General features: G+C 43.8%; 1 protein-coding gene across 8 annotated transcripts in view; it reads left to right on the top strand.

Annotated features, from left to right (window-relative positions):
* The window catches only part of ERC2 (ELKS/RAB6-interacting/CAST family member 2), a 779,911-nt gene that overhangs the window by 494,656 nt on the left and 265,106 nt on the right, over positions 1 to 20,149 (top strand). For all 8 annotated transcript variants that reach the window (XR_004537423.1, XR_004537420.1, XR_004537424.1 and 5 more), the window contains one exon: positions 13,707 to 13,854. Coding sequence is in view for 1 of the 8 variants with exons in the window: in XM_033926752.1 (XP_033782643.1) it covers positions 13,707 to 13,854 (148 nt within the window). In the remaining 7 variants the exon portion in view is untranslated. The remainder of the gene's footprint in view (positions 1 to 13,706; positions 13,855 to 20,149) is intronic.

The following is a 20,149-nucleotide window of genomic DNA, read 5'->3' as shown; positions in this document are numbered from 1 at the left end:
TCTGTCACCATATCCATCCCTACTACCTCCATCGACGCTAATTGTGACCAGGCTAATACTTGCTAGTGAAGATTTAAACATGGGACCTGCGAAGGACATGCTCTAATAGTTTCCTCATAGAATTTGCACTTACTGCATGTCAATTTACTGCATTAAGGCATGCAACTGCAAAATCAAATGCACTTTAATGCAAGGACCCTATTGTGTGCAGAATGATTTAATGCAAAATTTTAAAAAGTTTTTTTGCACGTAATTCCCACAACAGTGTGATTTATGCAGGGCTGCGTTTGGCATTGCATGCAAAATCAGCGAATCTGTTTCTGACTGCACCGTTCGTCCATATAAATGTTTGCAACACACTCAATGAATTTATTTACAATTCTAATAGAAAATGCCAAGTTATAAATAAATTAAAACAATGTCTAGACTTTGAACTTTATTAATGAGTTTAAAGTCTAGACATTGTTTTAATTTATTTATAACTTGGTATTTCCTATTAGCAATATAAATAAATTCATTGAGTGTGCTGCAAACACATAGGAAGGTGAACTTTACTGTAGAAACACTTTGTTAACAAGGTTTGTCTAATATGCTACAGGTTGATTCAACAGAAATCTATTGTTCCTTCTGGGAACATTAAGATTTGGAAATTATTTCTTGTTTTTTCATCATTGATAAATCAGTCTATTAGGACTAAGGATGATCCAGCCAGTGAACATTCATTTGACTCTTGATGCATTTAATATTATCAAAGTTAATAAATTAAAAGAAGGTTTGTTTATAACCATTTCCGAGATACTTCCATGAACTAGGAAAGGTATCATCTCTTTTATTTCTTGTCTCTGCTCACGGCTCCTTCATGGATTCCCTGTGCAGAGTGTCCAATGGTAGATGGGAGCCACTGCAGGGAGAGCATGGGGAAGTGACGGGTGGGCAGCGAGGAACGTTTGGTCCCTTCCTCGGGGTGGCCCCTCGCGCTCAAATGGGAGCATTGTTGCGGTTGGCCAGCCTGCTTCGCTCTTGGCCAGCGGCATCGGAGCGCTGGGCGGCGGCCGAGTGGATCGTGAGTGTGCCGCGTGGCCGATGGAGAGTTGCCTCTCCTGTTTCCTTTTTGGCGCGGCCTGCCTGCATGCTTGCCTGCTGGGCGGGGGAGCAGGAGCGTTCCAGCACTTCCTGAGCCATAGCGGCAAAAGCGGAGTCGGGCAGCAACTCGCTTCCCGAGTCCAGTGTCGGCCTGAACAGCCCAATCGGGAGCAAAACGACACCCCTGCTGCCAGTTTGCCCACGGTTGCCTTTTCGAGTAGCCAGACGCTGCGGCGGTCAAGTCGTGTGAGCCGCATGGGGCGGATTAAAGGAGGGGCCGTGTTGGTGGTTTGGTGCTCACAGCGCTCTCCTGGCCATGCCCCACCAGCTGCTAGCAAGCGAAAGGTAGGAGAGCTCCAGATTCGTTACTACTCGCATCATTGCAGATTCTGGGAGGGGGGGATTTTGACGCATTAAGGCCACGTTGTCTGTCCTTAAGGGCAATGCGGGATGTTGGTATGAGTGATGAGAGGCTAGATTGGGCCCAGGTGGGCGAGGAAGGGCGATTTCCCCTTTGAAAAAGGCCCTCAGCAGCATGGAGAGGAACGCGGGGGAGATAGACAACATGACGGCGGCCACGTGGTGCAATCGTTGCTGATGGTCTGTTCCCATCTCCCTGGCACGTACGTTTCAGCGCCTACCCAGGTCCTCCGCAGGGGAAGCAGGTAAGGACAGAGGAAGACAGCCAGATGCACGAGGCTCCCGGACTACAGTCGGGTGATTCGGCCTCTGTCAGCTGCCCGTTGGAATCAGATTAAAGGGAGGCCCCTTTTTTTGCGGGTCTACAGTGTGGCCTGCCTTGTCGGTCAGAGGTGTTGTATGGAACCATTTGGGGGCCCCATGGCCGGAGCAGGGCTGAATAGCAGGATACAGTGCTGATTGGACATGTAGGAGCACTGGGGGGTGCCAAAGGCTGCTGTAGCGGCTGTTCCCTGGAAGATAGAAGGCTCCTCTTTTGGTCTCCTAAGGTCTGTACTACAGTCTTATATCAAGTACATTTACCTAAACTAAAACCTGAATTTTTAAGACTGGATTCACGAATCATGCGATGACTGGTTTCTATGCGAGGGTCCTCGGCTTGATTTGGGCATATCCTTGAATGACACAAAAAGGCAGGCCAGTCAGGCATGTGCTGCCTTTTTCTTAACCGTGTTGGTAGTTTTTGTAGGATCCTAGGTAGTTGATGTTGCAGTTGTCCAGCGAGCTTAAATTTAGTGATGGGACCTGTAATGATACAAAGTCGAGGTATGGTTTCATTGTACATTGTTTCCATAGTAGGTAGCAGCAATTTACTAAGATGCAAGTGTGGGTGTCAAAGGCCAGTTGCTGAGCCAAGCTCATTCTTAGGATTTTGTGGAAGGGTTAAGTGGGAAGTTTCTCCCTCGAAACCTGACTAATGGTTCTTTGTATTAGTTTGTTGGGGTAGTCACAAATATTTTAGTTTCAGGTTTTAGTTTTATTTGAAGTTTTGTCTATTGTTCTACATCATCGATGAAGGATGAGATGGGTTGATATGATGTAATCAGTGTATATGTACGTTTGAAGATTTAATTTGGATAGTTCATGGCCTAGTGTAGACATGTATAGACTGTTAAGGGTTAGGTGATAGAGGGGAGCCTTGGGAGTTGGTCATGATTGGGAGTAGACTTGCCCACTGTTGACTTGGTGAAGCCTTCGAATCAATTGGACAGCTTAGTAATATTTTGTGGTCTATTTGGTCAAACGCATTGCTCAGGTGAATGTGAGGATTAGTGCACCTAAACTGTGCATGTGGGTGAGGTAGTCCACAAGAGAGGCTGTTTCAGTGCGGTACTGTGTGCGAATCCTGAATAATATTTGTGCAATATTGAGAATTTCATGCTATTTGTTAGATAATTCAGGGCGTGCAGTTGTCTTGGCAGTAGGAACTAGCATAAATTTAATAAAGCTGGAGAAATTAGAACCAGTTAAGGTTTTTCCAGCACCGGTCTGCTGGGTTTCTTTCTGTGTGCGGGGGTATGGTAATATCTTTTGAGGCGGTCTATCTCAAATAGGGCGTTAATTATTCTGAAGAATTCTTTGCTATTAGTTGTTGAAGATCCTATTTTGTTAGAGTAGAAGGTACGCCGTTCTTTGATGGTTCTCTTGTACTCATTTATCCTAGATCTCCATATTGTGTTATCCTTTTCGTTCTTTGTTTCGTTCCGTATTCTTTCCAGTTGTCGTGCGTTGTGCCTTTTGTTTTAGGGTGGCTAATTCCATGTCGCACCAGCCGTAGCGTCTCTTTTCCTTTCGAACACCCCAGAACACCAGATATTAGGCCCATCACTTTGCCCCCTGCAGGCCAGTACACCAGTCCCTATTCGAGGCACAGCTGTCAGGCTGGGAGCTAGTCCCCCCCTAACACAAGGTCAGATACAGGGATGATACTGGGTGACGTAAACTGAAAGGTGGATTTGGTAAAGGTGGATTGGTAGACTAAAACGGACCAGATGGCTAAAAGTCATAGAGTTACATTGATAGCGATTTCAGGTAGCAGCATGTGCCTTGTAAAAGCGCTAATAGAACACTTAGCCGTTCACCCACGCGGGACATAGCATGGCATTGCCAGCAGGGGTTTAGAATATATAGGGTTGATTATTAAACAATGCAGCTCCCATTCAGGGATCGGCAGATGGAGCTCTGACAGATTACAGCTGTATGTTAGACATCACATGCTGGAAGGGCATGAATGCCAACCTTTTCTTGTCTGTCCACGGCCAGCGGTGCGGGATGTGAGGCATGAGCTGGGACCAGCTCCGCCAGCTGCCGTCGGCCCACAGCCATGGGCGCTCATTAATTAGCTTCCTTGATTTCAACTGCAGAAGTTGACAGTCTGATAATTCAAGGTAGCAAACAGCTGGCCTTTAAGATAGCCAGAATGAATATTCAGCATGCATTTTGTCTGAGATCCCAATTCATTTGCATAAATAACCAGGAAAACTTGACCTATTTATACATTTTTGGGGATCAGGGTTATGCAGTTCTGCTCTATGCTGCTTGATTAGCAGAAATTTATTTTGTTATGATTATAAAAATTTGGTCTGCATCTTCAATGCAGGTTAAATCTTGTCCGTAGCTGGGAATGGAGGGAATGGAATATTTCTACTTAAAAAACTATTTTATAAAATATGTAGAGGAAAAATGATGACAAACACACTCTCTTAAAATTCTAAGCACAGCAAGAGTGTGTTTGTTGTCATATTTATTTTTTTTCATTTACTTGGCTGGTATATACTAGTAGGAGGAAAAATGATGAACATAATTATGAACATGAAGGTAAAAATTATCAAAGCAGGTTACCATTGAGACAAACTATTTTACTGTTAACCCCAGGTATTAGTAACTAGGTCTCGCTGTATAAAATGGGGCCTGTGTGAAAATAACATGAATTAGCAGTAAAATAATGTTAACATTAGCCCATGTTGATAACTTCCTCCCTTAGTGTGCAGAACCAATGTTGTGATGTCATAATGCCTCATTCCACCAATGCCTGAGAACCAAACTCATCAGTGATGTCACAATGGCCTGAATGTTCTATCCTCGTTCCACTTTTATCACATATAGCAGGGAATTTGCTATCCGGAAACATTTTTTTCTTGAATTAAGGGGGTAAGTTATCAACATGGGCTACCTTTAAGACATGCTATTTTACTGTTAACCCCAGGTATTAGTAACTAGGTCTCGCTGTATAAAATGGGGCCTGTGTGAAAATAACATGAATTAGCAGTAAAATAATCTTAACAGTAGCCCATGTTGATAACTTCCCCCCTTAGTGTGCAGAGTTTCACTCTTTGGTAACCAGAACCAATGTTGTGATGTCATAATGCCTCATTCCACCAATGCCTGAGAACCAAACTCATCAGTGATGTCACAGTGGCCTGAATGTTCTATCCTCGTTCCACTTTTATCACATATAGCAGGGATTTTGATATCCGGAAACATTTTTTTCTTGAATTAAGGGGGGAAAGTTATCAACATGGGCTACCTTTAAGACATGCAATTTTACTGTTAACCCCAGTTATTAGTAACTAGGTCTCACTGCATAAAATGGGATTTGTGCTAAAATAAAACAATTTACTAGTAAAAAAAAACAACAAAAACCCTAAACCATATTTACATGCTATAAAAAAATAAGCTAGGGTTCAAATAGTAAGATTTTAAGTAGGGAATTGCTAGACCTATAGTCAGGGTATGGAACAGCAGTGTTTATAAAAACCCTTTTAGAATGATTATGATAAGTGACAGTGCAGTTATGTGTTAGACATTTCTGTGAAGTCCTCTGCAGAGGTTAACTGCAAGTCAACCCTTGAAGAAAGCATTTATCGTTAGTGATGGCTCTTCCATTTTCTCTTATTTCTACGGAGAATTATTTCAGGGTGGCTAACACCATTTTTTTGTTTTATTAGCTGTATCTTGAATAGCTCCAGCAAGATGAATGACAAATGAGGGTTATTAAAATCTCTTCTTAGTACATACTTTTATCCATTGTTAGCCTTGACTAAATATATATGTTAGTGAGCAGACCCTTTTGCTCAGACATTCTCCATATATGTTAAAGAAATTATTCTTTTTGACATGTGTTTAGGCTGTAGTTTGATAAAATACTGTATACAGTGTACTTTGTTCGGTGCAGCCTCCAGCACACTGCTATATAGATTTATTCCCCCCCTTGTATTATCTTATCTATTTCACGAAGACATTTTTCGCTTCCTTTACATACAATATATTAAAGTTCTTCTTTTAATCATAGACAGACTGTGTTGCAGATGATAAGGGATAGTAACTTTGCTAAAGTCGGCCTTTGGGTTTGCATTTCTAGAATGTTAAACAATACGCCTTTGGAATCGCCTTCCACGCTGTCGTCATCTTTTGCTTGTAAGATTACTGCATTTCTTTTGGAATCAGAAAAACGTGTGTCGGAAGACAGATTGCTATCCAGTTTGGGCAGTGTACCAGTGTTGAACAGTTTGATTAATGATATGATTAGATATAGACTTTATGCCAGAACCTGTTTCTAGACAACAGCAAATTGAATAAGGTGGAGAAAATCCATTTTTTTTAGTCATGTAATTATACTAAGGCTACGTACATTATTTTAAAGTGACTGCTTAGAATTCCTGTTTTCTAAGGGGAATATGAACAAAAATCACAGATATTGATTTAAATGGTATGATTCGAATGTTTTAGTTTTGTTTTTGTGTCTACAAGAAGATAACTGCTCATTAAAGTAGGAACGCAGACATAATTACAAATGTTGAAATGCTCTATAGATTCATTTTTTATAAAGTTTTTTTTTAAGTTCAAAATAATTTTATTAGTTTTTATATGCTATATTTCTGGATTTATATGCTATGGAGAATTATCCTATATTCTTTTCTTGTGCATTCTATATTCACATGTACATAAAGAGACATTTATTCTGCAGTGCCTGTTGGCGTATGCTGCTGTTTTGTACCTCGAACTGCTCTATATTTTCTACTATAAAAACTAATAAAAACTAATAAAATTATTTTATAAAGTTAATGCATATTGGAGTCAAAGTATTGCAACTGTACACTTTGTTTTAAGAAAGAGAGACCCAGTTTTCTTTTCCTCAAACATTGTGTACTGCCATAGACAGTGAGAGGCTCATTCTATAAATGTCGCCTAGGTTAGGACGCCCTTGGGGGTAAATAAAAATTTAAACCATGGAGATTTCATTTTGAAAGCTCTGCACAGAGGCTCCTTAGGGTCCCTGTTTGAAAGCTGGTATGAGGGGGTGCTGAAAAGTTCTCAGCCCAATCAACCAACTTCCTAAATTCTAAGCGTTATTTTGCCACTGTAGCTGAAATGAGTGTTATCTTATTTCGTTAAGTGCCAATTTGCTGAAACAAAATTCTATGTTTTGACTTTATTTCAGATTATTGATTGAACCATGTCCACGTCATTTTCTTCTTGGTTGGGCTGAGAACTTTACAGCACCCCCTCATACAAATGTACCCTATAGAGTCATATAAACTGAGATTTTGGGGCCAAAAACAGGCCCCAAAATGGGGGTCTTGGTTTATATTCAGGTCAGCGCTCTAATTATTTTTATCTCCCTCCCACCTCTTCCACGTACCTTAAGTATCCCTGGTGGCCAGGACAGGTGGGATCCCTCCCGCCTCTTGTCCCAATTCTAGTTATTTTTATCTCCCTCCCGCCTCCGCAGCGTACCTTAAATATCCCTGGTGGTCCAGCGGTGAATCGCGGCAGGAGTGACCTTCCTTCATTCCTGCCCGTGCGGAGCTACTAGCTGATTGGTTGCCGTGAGTTCTTGCGGTCCAAGGAGGGAGACTTAGAAGTCCTTGAGCATGTGCAGATGCATGCTCAAGGCAGGCAGAAGCCGGAAGATCTTCTAGGCACCGGCACGATCTGTGCCTGCGTGCCGGTGCCAGACCGGGGGGGGGGAGGGAGTTTAAGTTGTTTGGGCGGGGGGGACCGGTTTGTGTGTGTGGGGGGACCGGTTGGAGCGTGGGGGCCTTTGCGAGCGGGGGGGGGAGCGATGCCGGTTATCGGGGGGGGGGGAGGAGGGTGCTCGCAAATCGAGTCAAAAGTTTGCTGAGTGTTTTGCTCAACTTGCAAAACACTCGTAAACCGAGGTTTGACTGTAATTAGGATATTTTTTATTTTATTTTTTTTACATTTAGATTAGAGATTATACAGCTAGGTTATGTCAAGCTTGCCATTATTTATAAATATAGAATTATAAATAATAACTGATTATTGTAAAATGGGGTATAACAAATGAACTAATGTCTACGTATGAAATAAAACGCTAGTGTTTATCTAAAATTAATCCTGGCCTCATAACTTTAAGAGTAGCTAAAATGAACTGTTTTCCTTTGGTCCCTTTTGAAATATTACCCTCCAAATATTTACATGTATTCTCTAGAAACCTTTAAGTCTTGGCCATATAACTTTTTGGCATGTTTATTGGTAATTATACGGAGGCATGAGGGGAGTAGGAGAATGAGAAAAGGTTCAAGAGATCCAAATTTGCTACTTATGTTAAATTTATACATTTTGTAATCCACATTCTTACAGTGATTAGCAGGAAGCCATTTATTATTGAATCTTGGAGGCTCCTTTCTGGCATTTCTATTTAAATGTTAAGTTTTGCTGTGCCTTATAATTCTTGCAGAAATATGAGTCTAGTGCTGCTTTTTTATACCTTGATTTCTCAGGAGAGCTTCTGAACGAGATCCTATATGGAACTGGTATTAGAAAACTAATCTGCCTCCAAACTAGTACTAATGTTTGGCACAGTGGTTAGAGTTACAGCCTTAGCACCCTGAGGTTGTGGGTTCAAATCCCTTGCTGCTCCTTGTGACCCTGGGCAAGTCACTTAATCCCCTCATTGCCCCAGTTATACTTATAGTGATCGTCAGGAGCAGCGCAAAGCATTCAGTGTGCTGGTCTGCGCTAAAAACCGCTATTACAGTTTTGTAAAAGGGGGGATTACAAGGGCTGATTGAAAAGTAACAAGACTTCCACTTCAAATGTTTGTTAATAGACTAGAGAATGACGCAGGGAAAAATTCTGTCCCCGTCACCGTCCCGTCCCCGGACCACCATCCTCTGCACCGCCCCGTCCCTGTCTCTGCCGTCCCCTTCACCGCCCCGTCACTCTCCCCGCTGTCTCTTTCACCGCCCGTCACCATCCCCGTCTTCAGCGTCTTCTCCTCTCCATCCCCCCACCCCCAGCACCCTTCACGCAGTCCAGCAGCTCCCTGACGCCGGCCAGCCGTGCATTTCCCTCCCTCCCTCCTTTTCCCTTACCTTCTCTTCTTGAAAATGGCGATTTCTATAAGGCTACGAGCTGTATTACAGCCGGAGCCTTGAAGTCACGTCGGGTTGCCTGCTAGAAAAGTCTCCTCCGATGCAACCGGAAACAGGAAGTTGCGTCAGAGGAGACTTTTTCCAGTAGGCAACGTGATGCGACTTCAAGGCTCCAGCTGTAATACAGTTCGTAGCCTTATAGAAATCGCCAGTTTCAAGAAGAAAAGGTAAGGGAAAAGGAGGGAGGGAGATGCATGCATGGCCGGCGGGAGAGAGTGGGCTGCCGGATCGAACACTCGTTCACCGAGCATTCACTACTTGTTCACTGCCCCGTCCTACCATTCACCGCTCCACGGGACGGTGAATGGCCTTGTCCCTGAAGTCGCGGTGACCTTTTTTTTGGTCACTGTTTTGGCGAGTTACCCGCAGCTAGCCGCGGCCAACAACCGCCGTGTCATTCTCTATAAAAGACTTGAAGGTCTGGTCTTCTCTGTTTATGTACTCAACCTCTGCTCTTCAGCCATTCTTACCCCCCTTGTTTTTTTCTGGATAATTCTGCCTGGGTTTTTGTTTTAAATGCTAACCTTTTTACTCTTACTATTTCAATTCTCTCCTAAGAGAGCCATATCAGTTTCTTTCTCTGTTTACAGTATTTATTGCTGAACAAAGTTCGTCTGTACCCTTCAGCTCACAGAATTCTAATAGAGACCCTCATCAGTTTTATTCCATTCCCACGATGTCAGCTCTGCTTAAGTCCAAGATCCTGACACTAGCATAGCTTAAATCAGGTTGGAGTTTAATATTGACCCACAATTAGAGAATGACACGGTGAAAAAATTGGTCCCCGTCACCGCCCCGTCCCCGTCTCACCATCCCCGTCACCGCCCCGTCCCCGTCTCACCATCCCCGTCACCGCCCCGTCCCCGTCTCACCATCCTCTTCACCGCCCCGTCACCGCCACTGCCACCCCATTCACCGCCCCGTCACCGCCACTGCAATCCCATTCACTTTTCTTTATTTACGTATAAAGGAAACATTCTTTAAAACTTTAAAACTTAGTTAAATATTAGTTAATAACTATACAAAAACAAAACACGCAGAGAAAAAATTAATTAATAAAAATTCTCAAAACTGACACATTTTGATCACTAAATTTAAAATAGTTATTTTTCATACAGTTTTTCAATCACTAATCTTCCACCACCCCTGGGGCTAGCAATGCAAAAACAAACACGACATGTACTTTAAATGCTGCCGTGATTAGCATAGTGACCGCGGCTACGGCTGCAAGTCTCCCCTCCCCCCAGCGATCACGGCAGGAGGGCACCCAACCCCTCATGTAGACCCCCCCAACGGCACTCCCGACAATCGCAGCAGAAGGGTACCCAACCCCTCCTGCCGGTCCTCCCAATGGCCTCCCCTAAGATCGCCGGCAGGAGGGTACCCAACCCCTCCTGCTGGACCCCCCCCCAACGAACCCTCCCACCCCGGAACCCCCTTAGTCTTACTTTTCAAGTTGGACCGGACAGCTCCTCGCTCGTCTGGCCAGCAGGCCTGCCTCCGTCCAAATGAGGCGGGCCCGCCCCTACCCTCCCCTCCCCTGCCTCCCAATGGCCTCCCCTAAGATCGCCGGCAGGAGGGTACCCAACCCCTCCTGCTGGACCCCCCCCCCAACGAACCCTCCCACCCCGGAACCCCCTTAGTCTTACTTTTCAAGTTGGACCGGACAGCTCCTCGCTCGTCTGGCCAGCAGGCCTGCCTCCGTCCAAATGAGGCGGGCCCGCCCCTACCCTGCCCAACCCACAGGATCCTAGGGCCTGATTGGTCTAGGCACCTAAAGCCACTCCCGCTATAGGAGGGGCCTTAGGTGCTTGGGCCAATCAGGCCCTAGGATCCTGTGGGTTAGGCAGGGGAGGGGAGGGGCGGGCCCGCCTCATTTGGACGGAGGCAGGCCTGCTGGCCAGACGAGCGAGGAGCTGTCCGGTCCAACTTGAAAAGTAAGACTAAGGGGGTTCCGGGGTGGGAGGGTTCGTTGGGGGGGGGTCCAGCAGGAGGGGTTGGGTACCCTCCTGCCGGCGATCTTAGGGGAGGCCATTGGGAGGCAGGGGAGGGGAGGGGCGGGCCCGCCTCATTTGGACGGAGGCAGGCCTGCTGGCCAGACGAGCGAGGAGCTGTCCGGTCCAACTTGAAAAGTAAGACTAAGGGGGTTCCGGGGTGGGAGGGTTCGTTGGGGGGGGGGTCCAGCAGGAGGGGTTGGGTACCCTCCTGCCGGCGATCTTAGGGGAGGCCATTGGGAGGACCGGCAGGATGGGTTGGGTACCCTTCTGCTGCGATTGGCAGGAAGGGTTGAAATGACAAATGAGGAGCACGGTGAAATAGCGGTTCCTAGAAGGGGGTACATTGGCCCGCGGGGACAAACCTGTTCAACGTTTCCGCGGTCGGTGAATGGCCTTGTCCCCGTCACCGCAGCGACTGCTAGTTTTCTTCCCTGTTTTCGGCGGTGACCCGCGGCTTAAATGCGGTGGCCGCGGGTAAACCGTCACCGTGTCATTCTCTACTTTGGAGGAAAGGCGGGAGAGGGGAGACATGATAGAGATGTTTAAACACCTATGTGGCATAAATGTGCATGAGTCGAGTCCCTTTCAATTGAAAGGAAGCTCTGGAATGAGAGGGCACAGGATGAAGTTAAGAGGTGATAGGCTCAGGAGTAATCTAAGGAAATACTTTTTTACGGAAAGGGTGATAGATGCTTGGAACAGTCTCCCAGAGGAAGTTGTGGAGACAGAGACTGTGTCTGAATTCAAGAAAGCATGGGATAGTCATGTGGGATCTCTTAGAGAGAGGAAGAGATAATGTTTACTTTGGATGGGCAGACTGGATGGGCCATTTGGCCTTTATCTGCCCTCACGTTTCTATGTTTCTAAGTGCTTTGAATATTCAAAAATAACACCATTGGTGGAGATAGCCGAATATTGACCCCCTAAGTGCGTAAAATAGTGATGTGCCCATGCCGTCTTCATTTACCCTGATTCTATATATAGCATCTAAAAAATAGGCGCCAACTAGTTGGAGCATGGGCAGAGCACCTGGGAGGAACATGGGCGGAGCATGAGTGTTCCATTTTTCCTTTGCACCTTTTATAGAATTCCCACATTTGCACACAAAACTTCTGCATTTAGGCATAACCATTTACACCAGCCATAATCAAGGTGTTAGTAGGCATGGATACTTAACATTAGTATTGTATAACTGATTTGGCACTCAAACCCACCAATATAAAGTTTGAGCGCCCTTTATTGAACCGACCCACTATGTGTCTTGCACACTCACATTGCAGAATACTACTCAGCGTGCAAATAGCACTTACAAGCACACATGTAAGTGTTAGTATTCTATAATCTTAGCTCACAAATGATACATCTAGGTGCTATGATGGTAGAATAAGGATGATAACGCTCATCCTGCACTCACTGTCCCCACTGGAATGCTTCCAACTAAAAATGTGCTTAAAGTGCCACTAAGGGGGCATTTCTATAACTGGGGCCAAAGATTCCATTATATTACATTACATTAGTGATTTCTATTCCGCCTTTACCTTGCGGTTCAAGGCAGATTACATAAGAATTGCTATGATCTGAAAAAGTATTTAGGAATAGATTGAATATTATCTAATTTGCTAAGGGGTAGTTGGTAATGTAGGCAGGATTCAGAATATTATTGTTTGAGTTATATTGGTTTTATGTATTTTTTGAAGAATAGGGTTTTTATAGACTGTTAGCGTACATTGGCATATACATACTTATATTTAGACACACCCACTTATGCCATGTTCCTAAATCTGCTCTTTCTCCTCTATTTCCAACCTTCCATCCTCTTGCTCACTCCCACATTTTTGAGATACTAGCATCTCACTTCTCCCTTTCCCCCAGTCCTGGTCCCTCCTCCCCCAGGTCTCTCCAGTGTATATCTCTCTCTCTCCTGTATCTCTCCAGTCTTTCTTTTCTCAAGAAACGGCCAGTTGCAATCACTGAAACAGGTGTCTTCTGGCTGGATCTAGGTCCTTCCCTCAGTCATGTCCCTCCTCCTTATGAAACTTCTTGTTTCCGTGCAGGAGAGACGTGACCGAGGGAAGAGCCTAGATCCAGCCAGAAACTGCCTCCTTGAGTTGTGGCTGCTGATTGCCTGAGAAAAAAGGGGCTGGAGAGATACAGGAGAAAAACTGGTTAGACCCTGGTGAATGTGGGAAATGGAGAGGGTGAGATGACAGCATTTCTGGCTGCGGCGTCAGGACCAAAAACTCTCAACACCCCGGCAGTGCACATTGGAAGGCTCAGTGATCCAGCTTACAGAATGTGGTCAGCCACTTGAATAGCCCTGATTTACCAAGCACCCTGTAATAGAATTACCCTTGAATTCATAATATTACATGTAGATAGGTTGCACAGTTTTCAGAAAGCCCATGACCATGCTTAAATTCCCAATTATGCAGAGAAATAACCTTTGAAAATTGCCCTTGTAGTAAACAGACCCCATTAGGCACTCAGCACTCTTTGAAAATCCATCCCATTGTAATTAATTTGTTCTTAGTATGTCTGTACTGAAATATTTGAGGAATTATCTATTAGACTTTTGCTTTTAAGTCTGTTTATGGTTTGATGCCCATCTGCTGTTCAGCAGTGATTCAAAGCACAATGTTCACCAATCACAAACCGACAATGTCTGTAAATGTCGACATAAATAATGTAATATAAAAAGATGTCTTTCTTTTCCTAATGAGAAACAAACATTCTTTATTTTTCCCAGACAGGAAGCACTACTTGCTGCAATCACCGACAAGGATGCTAGCATTGCTTTCCATGAACTATCTGCCTCAAAGAAGAAGAAGTCCCAGGAAGATGTAATGGCCCTCAAACGTGAAAAAGATAGACTTGTACATCAGTTAAAGCAACAGGTAGAAAGCTGTTTTTTTAATGCAGATTACATTTTTAGATAATTTTTATTCCCTTAGTTTAATTGCAGCGTTGAGTCTTTTTTTTTTTTAACCACAGTTGGACCAACCAACTCCTGAAATGAGTTTCTGTCTTGATATCACTGCATGGTGATTGCTTTTGACTGAAGTGTAGGTTGCTGCAATGAGAATTTCCTTTTCTGGTTCCACATTGTCAACATAAAGAGGACCTAGAAAAGGAGATGCAGGGTCAGCAGTGGTTATGCTAATAACCTTCCAGACAACCAAGTTTATTCTATATAACGCTACAAGTGTTTCTGTTGGACACTAAATAATTAGAAAATATACCTGAAGGTTTAGAAGAGATTACTCATTGCTAATTCATCAAGATGATTTTTATTGTATGACCGGAATATTTGTTATTACAAGGGGCTCTTTTTGCAATGTTGGGGTAGCAATGCTGCCGCGGTCAGTGCACCGAGGCCCATTTAGTTCCTATGAGCTTCGATGCATCTACCGCGCCAGCATCGCTATCGCCCCTGTGTAAAAGGGGCACAGGGAGGATAAATTTTAAAGTGTCATTTTTTTTTTTTAAACCCAGTAATATGTTACTAACAGTGTTCCCCCCCTCCCCCTTTATCAAGCTGCGTTAGAGGTTTTTAGCACGGGCTGGCGAGGTAAGTGCTCTGATGCTCATAGGAATTCTATGAGCGCTGGAATATTTACCGCGCCAGCTCTTGCTAAAAACCTCTAGCGCAGCTTGATAAAAGGGGTCCAGCGTTAGTAAAAATGAGGAATATGACCTCAAAACACCCAAGTGTCAATGTTTTAAACACTCCAAATTGGGGTAAAAAAAAACCCTCATGTAAATGCAACTCTATTTTTTCTATTTCTTTACTTCCAGTTTATGTATTCAACAAAAAACCATTTCATTTGATTTCACCAAATAAGCACTTAACTTAAGCCCAATGATAGCTAGTCCATTTCACTTTAACAGCTATTATGCTTCTTTCCTTGCTCGCTCATTTAGTGTAATTGCGCTTCTTAATGGCCATGTTTTGGAGCGTGCAAATTGCCAAGTTTATCGCGGTACTTAGCCAACCGGGAGTTGTTCCTGGCCAGCTAGGGCCCGCTGAATATTGGGGGGAGGGGGAGGGACAAATATCTGGGTCGTGCCTGAAGTTATCTGGTTCTAGCTGGTATTCAGTGCCGTACCCAGATAACTAACTGGGCCTAGATATGACAGCATTTTATACAGCTCTGCATGCCTGGTTTGTTTTCAAGGCTCCTGCATTGCCTGGATAATTTCCAGGTCTGCTCCAGTTCTGCCCTGGTGCTAATTAGAGGTGGTGGTCAGAACAGAGATTTAGTGGCACTCTCCGGTTAAGTGCCACTAAGGGGGGAATTCATCAATGTGTGCTATTGTTAAGACAGGTTATTTTACCACAAGTTGTGCTATTTTAGCACAAGGTCCTATTTTATCCAGTAGACTTCATGCTAAAGATGTAAAATAACCCATCTTAACAGTAGCACACATTGATGGATTCCCCCCTAAATATCTACCCCATAGTAGAGATCAAACGACTAGGTCACTCGAAGCCCAAATGATGAAATTGCGACTGTCTTATTTTGGTCACACCATCAGAAGAGAGATATCATTGGAGAAGGACATCATGTTTGAGAAGATCAAAGGAACCAGGCAAAGAGGGCAACCTGCAACCAGATGGCTGGATATGTTGACAACAACCATGGGGGTGACGCTGGAAAACTTTTCTGGACTACCAAAAAACCGATTTCTTTTTAGATCTGCAATTCATTAAGTCGCTAGGACTCGAACACGAGTCGACGACACCTAACAAAACAATAACAGATTTTGAAATTACATTGGACTGTATGAGATGGCTATTTGTTGTACATCACCTTGAATTAATTTTGGCCACAGAAAGTGTAACATAAATTAAACCTGTGGGTATGAAAAGATGTGGCGGGAGACCTGGATTGGCCACTTTGGAAACAGGATACTGGGACCATTGGTCTGACCCAATATGGCTATTCTTACATTGTAATCCACTCAAGTACCAGCAGTTGCTTTGATAGCCAGCAAACTTCTAAGATATGATAGCTCAAAATATACCCTTAGGCCCAGATTCCTTATACCGCATTGATATCGGCGGCAGCCTTAAAAGTGTCAATCACGCAATGGCACCATAGAGAAAATTGCACCTCCAGGATAGATAGGTGCCGGAAATGTAGGCCAGGTTTCTCCAGGCCTACATATCCGATGCCTATCTATTTCGTGAATTGTGCCTACTTAGGTACTTTATGGCGCCTATCTACCCTTCCGGCATTGGCCATATCCATGGTGGTGTTAAGCGCCATAAAGTGCCTATGTAGGCGCAATTCTGCCACCTTTTATTTAGGTGCCAGTAGGTACTGTGAGGTTACCATTTTTCACCATTTTAAATGATGTTTCTCATTAACTTAGGTGCCAGTATAGCAGTGAAACGTTCGTTGGTAGTCGCCAATTGTCGGCCTACATGATATATTGAATTTTGGTTAAATCTATATGGGTGGCAGTATACTTCAAATATCATCAATTGTGACTTTTAAGACTCCTGAGTCAGGCCTGTTGGCCGAAACATATACACGTCGAGTCATTGAAACGGTGAATGTATCATTGTGATATTGGAGGAATAAAGATCTTCACATTACCAGATGAGTTGGAGGACACTGTTTTAGTGCACATCATTCTTATCTGGACAATTCCATTTTGGTTTCCTTGTGATATGGAAACCGCATAGTTATATGCGGTATATACATTTTTAAATAAATAAATAAACAGACCCTGGTTCCACTTTTTGCTTTTCTCACCTAAGGTTTGGCACTATTTATAGAATGTCCCCCTTAATTTTTAAAACAAGGAAAATGTAACGAGAACAAGCCACCCAGCTGCAATCCACAATATCTTAATAAAAAAAAAAAAAGTTTCATTTTCTTTTGTGATCTTTCCACATCTGGAAAGACACAAATTTTATATTCTAGGAACTGAACCTCAGGATGTTTAAAAAATAAATGCAGGATCTAGTCCCTTATCAAGCTCAAATACAAACTGGGCAACTAGAGTTCACAGAACTGTCTTTGCTCCCTCTCTCTCCAGTGTCTGATTTTAATTATTTTTAAAAATGACAGCTGAAAATTCTCAGCAAAAGACTAACCTCCCTCTCTCTTCTTAAAGGGAAAGAGAAAACAAGCTCTATAAATATAAGAACATAAGCAGTGCCTCCACTGGGTCAGACCTGAGGTCCATTGTGCCCAGCAGTCCGCTCACGTGGCGGCCCAACAGGTCCAGGACCTGTGCAGTAGCCCTCTATCTATACCCCTCTATCCTTTTTTACAGCAGGAAATTGTCCAATCCTTTCTTGAACTCCAGTACCGTACTCTGTCCTATTACGTCCTCTGGAAGTGCATTCCAGGTGTCCACCACACGCTGGGTAAAGAAAAACTTCCTAGCATTCGTTTTGAATCTGTCTCCTTCCAACTTTTCCGAATGCCCTCTTGTTCTTTTATGTTTTGAAAGTTTGAAAAATCTGTCCCTCTCTACTCTCTCTATGCCCTTCATGATCTTGTAGGATAGGAATAAATAACATGCCAATATGCTTGTATATCACAGCTACCTCTCAGTTCTGTGTAGTTTACAGAGTAAAGATACTGGACATTCACAGTGAATTATAATCCATTTGTTAAATATTTACCAACTAGTGTGTTTTAGCAATTTTCTAAATGTCAGATAGGTGTTGGAACTTAATATGAAATTACCAGGATGTTTATCCCATATACCGGCCTGATAAGATAGTATTCTGCCAAAGAATCGTTGTAATCACACCCCTTAATAGATGGAAAGTCAAATATCTGCGAACTCCATGAAGGGCGTTTTCTATTAACAAATTCAGAGTGGTCAAGAAAATAGCTAGGTAAAAGACCATGTAAAGACTTAAAACATATACAACCAAACAAACAATATTTTCGCTTCAATTGGCAGCCAGTGCAATTTTTGCTAATATTTTGTCACATGATCGAATTTTTTCAGTCTGAATATTAAACGAACAGCTGCATTTTGAATAACTTGCAACCTCATGATGTTTTTCTTATAGATTGTCAAATAAAGGATGTTACAGTAATCTTAGGGCCTCTTTTACTAAACCCTGCTAAGCGTGGGCCATTCAGCGCGGCTCTCTGCGCTAAAACCGCTAGCACGGTTTAGTAGAAGAGGGGGTTAAAGTGCCTAGTGACTGTACCAATATCCTAAAGGAGGAAAGGTCAAAATATGGCCTAATTGTTCAAAGCTTCTATAGCAGAAAATAACATTTTCTAACAAGAGTGTTAATGTGAATATCAAATGATAAATTTTGATCAAAGTGGATTCCCAAAATTTTAATAACTGGTGGGCCAAAAAAACTATACAACCTCCTTATCCCCCCCTCGCTTCCTCCCCCTCCACGCAAACTACCAGCTAACCCCCTCCCTTCTACTATTATCACCCCTATGACCCTATCGAGCAACCAACCCTAAACCTCTCTTCCCTTCTAGTGATCCTAACTCTCTCCTTTGCCTTACTATTCAACTTCCCTAATCTGTAATTCCCCTGCATCCACTGTATAAGCGTCCCCTGCATCTACTGTGGTAGCGTCCCTAAATGACAACTTCCTGGAAATGTCCAGCAATCTTATACTGTAAATTGTAACTTCCTGGAAATGTCCAGCTATCTTATACTGTAATACGCTTAGAACTGCAAGGTACAGGAGGAATAGAAGTCACTAATGTAATGTAATTGGAATAGAATGTTTTTGGTATCTTCAAGACTTCTAAATATCCCCCCTTTAACAGAGCTAACACAATTTTTAAGTGGTGGTAAGCATGCCTTAGTGCTTAGTGCCACTTAGTAAAAGGGCTCCATTATTATTTATTAGGTTAATTCAGGCATTTATATATTTATTGGCCACCTTCTCTAACCAAAGGGCACGAGGTGGTTTGCCAAAAATGTTAAACAAAAATAACAATAAAATCACTAATAACACAGAAGACTAAATAGAGAAGCCAAACAGTTGAGATCCATAATCATCATGGTGTGCATGTATTTAAGAAGGCAGAGGAGCTAGAATCGCTATGGGTCAAATTGCCGGGAAAGAAGAGTGCAGACATAAAGCTGGGGCTGTATTATCGCCCGCCTGGTGCGTCAGAAACAATAGGACAAGACTTGGAAGCAGAACTGAGACAGGAATGCAGGACTGGAAGTGTAACAGTGATGGGGGACTTCAACTACCCGGGGATAGACTGGAGTACGGGACACTCCAACTCCACGAGGGAAGCAGGATTCATAGAAGCTGTGAGGGACTGCTTCATGGAGCAACTAGTCAAGGAACCGACGCGAGAGGATGCTACTCTTGACCTCATCCTTAACGGATTAGGGGGGCCTGCAAGAGGGGTAGAAGTGGGAGGAACACTAGGCAACAGTGATCACAACGTGATCAGATTCACATTAGAAAGGGGGTCACCCATAGTGGGGAGGACCGCAACGACTGCGCTCAACTTCAGGAAAGGGAACTATGTTGCTATGAGGAAAATGGTGGGGAGGAAGCTCAGGAACGGCTTTAGGATGGAGACTGTAGGGAGCGCCTGGACTCTTCTCAGGGACACACTGCAGGAAGCGCAAAAACTGTACATCCCCAGTTTCAGGAAAGGCCGCAAGAACAAGCGGTCAAAAGACCCGGTTTGGATGACACCTGAAGTAAAGAGGGTAATCAGTGACAAGAAAGTGTCCTTCCGGAAATGGAAGAGGGATCCAATGGAGGAAAATCACCAGGAGCACAGGAAATGCCAAAAGGAATGCCACCGAGAGATTAGAAAAGCAAAAGGGAAATACGAGATGGGGCTGGCCAGGGAGGCGAAAAACTTCAAGGCATTCTTCAGTTACGTAAAGGGGAAGCAACCAGTGAGAGAGGAGGTGGGGCCATTGGACGATGGGGATAGGAAGGGAGTGATTAAGGAGGATAAAGAGGTAGCTGAGAGGTTGAACACGTTTTCTCGTCGGTCTTCACGAGCGAGGACACGTCCAATATACCGGACTCAGAGGAGCTCATGAGTGGGGAGCAGGCCAAAAGATTGGGGCATATAGAGGTAAGTCGGGAGGATGTCCTCAAGCAGATTGACAGACTGAAAAGTGGCAAATCACCGGGACGGGACGGGATCCACCCAAGGGTTCTAAAGGAACTAAGTCAGGAAATAGCGGGCGCAATCCAGC

This window comes from Geotrypetes seraphini, chromosome 17, assembly GCF_902459505.1.
Source record: "Geotrypetes seraphini chromosome 17, aGeoSer1.1, whole genome shotgun sequence".
Classification (NCBI taxonomy): domain Eukaryota; kingdom Metazoa; phylum Chordata; class Amphibia; order Gymnophiona; family Dermophiidae; genus Geotrypetes; species Geotrypetes seraphini.
The sequence above is the reverse complement of the archived record's forward strand: the minus strand, read 5'-3'. Positions and strand labels throughout refer to the sequence as shown.